At 46.5% G+C, this 4,111-nt stretch overlaps 1 protein-coding gene across 2 annotated transcripts; it reads left to right on the top strand.

Moving 5' to 3' along the window:
* Nucleotides 1-587: 587 nt before the first annotated feature.
* LOC119347631 lies at nucleotides 588-4,098 on the top strand. 2 transcript variants are annotated; one of them, XR_005168473.1, is made up of 5 exons: nucleotides 588-1,084; nucleotides 1,329-1,536; nucleotides 1,662-1,774; nucleotides 2,421-2,571; nucleotides 3,897-4,098. XR_005168473.1 is itself a non-coding variant. In XM_037616233.1 (4 exons), exons 1-3 carry the CDS (start codon nucleotides 953-955, stop codon nucleotides 1,755-1,757), a joined length of 393 nt encoding a protein of 130 aa, XP_037472130.1. In that variant the 5' UTR covers nucleotides 588-952; the 3' UTR covers nucleotides 1,758-1,774; nucleotides 2,421-2,763. The 2 variants fall into 2 exon arrangements, 1 of the variants encoding a protein (XP_037472130.1); XM_037616233.1 differs by lacking the exon at nucleotides 3,897-4,098 and having other exon boundaries at nucleotides 1,329-1,493; nucleotides 2,421-2,763.
* Nucleotides 4,099-4,111: the final 13 nt, after the last annotated feature.

Genomic DNA, 4,111 nt, shown 5'->3' with positions numbered 1-4,111 from the left:
AATAACTCACTGTAATTTATTTACGGTAGACTGAATATTTACAACATAATTTCCGGGTAATTTTTAGGAAGCGGTCACGGTGTGATTTACTGGCCTGTTTTGCAACTACGATGTGTTTGACCGTCTAGGGAGCAATCATCTCTATTCCTAATATAGCAGTTGGTGAATAGTCCGCTGGTGTTTTTTCGCTTTTTTTTTTTCGTCTCACCATTTTCGTTGGTTTTATTTCGTCTCCCTCCCACCTGCCTTTTCGCTTCACCACCCACATAAATCCATCAGATTAGTTACCATATATTCGTGCTTGATCTGGCAGGTGTCGATTCAATTTAATCATGTAAATATTTGATAATTAAGAATTCAAAAATAATACCATATACAGAAGATCACCTTTCAAACAAATCACCTTCCTCTCCGATTTATTTCTCCCACCGATCTCCTTCCATACTAATAAAGTATGCATTACATTCCTAACGAAGAGAGAAAATAAAAAAAGAACCCCCACCCGCACGACCCCTCCCACGCCTCCAGTGCGCCGCCACCCGTCACCACGTTGCTGCGCCGCCACCCCCCACCTCCAGTGCGCCGCCTCCAGTGCCCAGCCACCCACCGCCACGCTGTTGCGCGCCGCCGGGCGCGGCGACGGCGATCTCCGGCCAGATCCGGCTGAAGAGGCGAGTAGGAGTTGGATCCTGTTCAGGGGACGGTGTGGAGATGATCTAGGAGGCGCGGGAGGAGGTCCAGCGGCGGGGTTAGCGTCGCCAGCCACCACGCCGACGCCCACCCTCGCACCGGCATCACATGAGGCAAAAAATCGCATAGACGCTCCTCCTCTCCCGGACAAGGTCTCAAAAGAGACGCCGCCGCCGATCTGGGGATACGCCGTCGCAGATCACCAAGACGCGGCTGTCGCGGACCACCAGGACGTCAGCAGCGGCGGCGCCTCAGATACGTCATGGACCAGGACGCGGCCGTCGCCGATCAGGAACAGGACACTGCTGTCGCGGATCCCAGGACTGCCGGCGACGCCGCCTCAGATACCCACACCAACCGCCAGCCGCTGCCCACCACATCGACCAGCTCCAAGGTTTGTTCCTTCTCCTCTTCATACCTTTTCTCACCAACGAGCAGCACGAGGATGCAGCAGCGGCCTGCTAAGAAAGAACCAAAGGCCCCTGTTCGTGCATCTCTTTCTATGTATGTGGATAAATGGGAGGCTGGGTTATGCAGTCGAGTTGTTTGATAAAATGTGCACAAAGAGCATGATCCATGGCTCTGTTTCTTCATGATTAATTTCTTCCTATCTTGAGATGCACATGAACATTTTTCAGATGGTGGTATGCGGTTTTCTTGGCAGCGGCGTCGGGATCAGGCTCCAGTTCCCCCTACCCCACATTGTTGTTGTTGTTGCTGCTGCTCCAGTTCCAATTCCAGCGAGTGCCAGCGATGGGGATGCTCGGATCGCAGTCCCTGCTCTCATTTTCCTCCAGCCTCTGGTAACCCTCCTCCTCACCCGCTTCGCCTAAGCGGGATTCATAGGTTAGTTTAGTTTGGAAGTGTTTACTGGGCTTGTATGTTTCATTCCTAACATGCTAGCTCCTGCCTAAACACGCATTAGAGAATCTCATGTATGTAATAGAAGATACACAAATGTGGTTTTCCAGGGAGCATCAGCTACGTCTTATGTGGGGATGAACCGAGTGATAGGAAAATATTTTTTTGAATGCAATGGGAAGGCGAAAAACGACACGCCTTGGTGAAGCAACTCTGAGATTCGGTAAGGATAATCAAGTCTGCAATCAAATCCAAAAGCAGGGGCAGAGAAAAACGTTAAAAATACTTTTTAGCTATTGATTGAAGTGACCGGTAATTAGTAGCAGGAGCAACAGTTGTAGTAAGAACCTACCTAGGCATATTTTCTCTCTTTCCTATCACATGGCCCAGTGAACAATCAGATGGATAAAACTGATCTTGTTTTGTGCATCATGGATTTTCCTCAACTGAATGAGTAGAAACATAAGTGTGTAATGTAGTAGCCCCTCAATTCCATTGTTATAAATATTATAGTTTGTCAATCCTGCTGACCTGATCGTAACAGTTGTTTAAAAGGAAGTGATCACATCACTATTTAGATTTTACTTTTTTTTAGTGCTTGAACATAAGATTAGTTTGTCCCCCTTCTTTTTACCCTTCATGCTAACATAATAAATACATATTTGAACTGAATTGGTTGTATTACATATGCCACGAAGGTTGTTGCCACTTGAAGCTCGATTTCCATCAGCCCCTCTTTCAATTCACTTGCATCGTTTCAGCTTTGCATTGTACTTCTTTGACGAATTACCTCATCCAATTGGCTTTAATTCGGAGCATCAATCTTACTAATTATCATTGCCTTAACTTTCCATATGAACCTCTTACAGGAAACAAGGACTCCTATTTGTCTGTAGAGCATGTGGAGCTGTTGGGCAAGCAGAGTTCTATCTGGGTATTCAGGTAGCTGAGGATAACAGGGAAAAGGAAAATCTCCAGGCTATCATGCATACCATGCACCTCTAAGGCTCGTGCTGTGAGGTCAGTTCAATTTTAATCTCTGGTAATTTAGTGTATTCTCAGACCAGTCAACCATTTATAGTTTTTCTAACTCACCTTTGTAAATATTTGGCACCACAACACTACGTAGTTTCTATGTTTTAGCTTTGAGTTGTCAATTTTGTAACTTTGCAGTATTTCCTTTGATTTTGGCGTGTATAAACTCATTTTTAATTTTGCGGTGTTCCTCCGATTTTGGTCATGAGTCGAACAACTGAGAATTCGAGAACCAAGTTGCCGCTTATCACTTCAGGAGAAATAGGTTGACTAAACCTATTGACTGTTGTTGTCTTAGTCGCTTGGATCTTGGGTTCATTATATCTTATATTGTTGTGAGCTATTTCTGATGCATTTTGTGATATTTATATCATAGTCTGTTCCGAGCTTCATAGAAATTTCTAAGGAATGAATAGATAATGGCATGCAAAGTTTAACTGTAATTATAAGTTCATAAGGTTTAATAGGTTCAAATATTGGTAGCACAATATCCGATGTTGTCATGATGGCGCTTCTGATTATATGCAAGTGCCTGGTTTTCATATACTCTCCTTGTGCTGAAGCTTTAAATACCTAGACCCTCAGTTGCCAGGGAAATAGTTTGCCAGGCTGAAACAATCCAAACTTGCATAGAATCTATCGAGAGTAATCTGGTGATGTCCTTCAGAGAGCTTGCCTATCTATTATCCCATGACGAGTTAAGTATCTTTGGATCCGAGCTTCGCCGCCCAGACCGTGTGATACCCGGCGATTTCATTAGCCAGTGGTTCATGGTCCATAAACTTATCACTTGCCGCTCGCCTTCAGTAAGATCCTCCTCGCCGACGCGTTCATTGACGAGGTGTCCATTCGTAGTTTTTTGCCCACTTTGTTTGTTCCTGGCCCTCATTGTCGCCGCCAGCACGATGTCGTGTCTGGCCGCTTGATTCATTCGATGGTGGAGGCGGGTTCAATTCTTTTTCGTCTTTCATTTTCTCCCCTTCCCATGTTCCTCTGCGTTTCTTTTCTTTTTCGGAAAGAAGTGAACGTGTTAGGTATGGGATGCCGAACCACGGATGGACGGGGTTAGCGCCTCGAGGAAGCGACGGTTCTGGTTCTAGGGAGGAAGAGACATGCCAAATCTTTCCAATCCCCACGCATGTGGCTTTGCTGATTTCGATTAGCCTCCATCTCGCTGTTGGGATGGGGATGTTTAATGGATCCTTGCTTCTCTCGCTTCATGTGCATCCATCCCGTCCTCCTGTATGTACGTCGTTGACTCGTTTTCCGAGTCTAACAGAGAATTGTCTCTGTGTATGTGCAATCTGCAGCGTACTTTGGGGGAGGAGTACCACCCATGGATTGATCCTTCGCTGGCAGGGCCGGGGCCAGGCCGGCGGTCATGTCTTTCGGGTTGGCGGCGAGGGAGGAGCAGCAAGGCAAGCTCACGTTACCCAAGTAGCAGGCCTCTTGTGTCCTGAGTCCTGATGCCACGGGTAGCTGGAGCTGATGTTGCCCTTGGTTTATGCACGATGTATGTTTTGCC

This window comes from Triticum dicoccoides, unplaced genomic scaffold (genome assembly GCF_002162155.2).
Source record: "Triticum dicoccoides isolate Atlit2015 ecotype Zavitan unplaced genomic scaffold, WEW_v2.0 scaffold7096, whole genome shotgun sequence".
Classification (NCBI taxonomy): domain Eukaryota; kingdom Viridiplantae; phylum Streptophyta; class Magnoliopsida; order Poales; family Poaceae; genus Triticum; species Triticum dicoccoides.
The sequence above is the reverse complement of the archived record's forward strand: the minus strand, read 5'-3'. Positions and strand labels throughout refer to the sequence as shown.

What these genes read in the sequence shown, in the direction of transcription:
- LOC119347631 (XM_037616233.1), top strand. Translation starts at nt 953, where the DNA reads ATGGACCAGGACGCGGCCGTCGCCGATCAGGAACAGGACACTGCTGTC. An exon ending in CCACATCGACCAGCTCCAAG is followed by an intron (nt 1,085 to 1,328) that starts GTTTGTTCCTTC and finishes AACATTTTTCAG; the next exon opens with ATGGTGGTATGCGGTTTTCT. An exon ending in TCATTTTCCTCCAGCCTCTG is followed by an intron (nt 1,494 to 1,661) that starts GTAACCCTCCTC and finishes GTGGTTTTCCAG; the next exon opens with GGAGCATCAGCTACGTCTTA.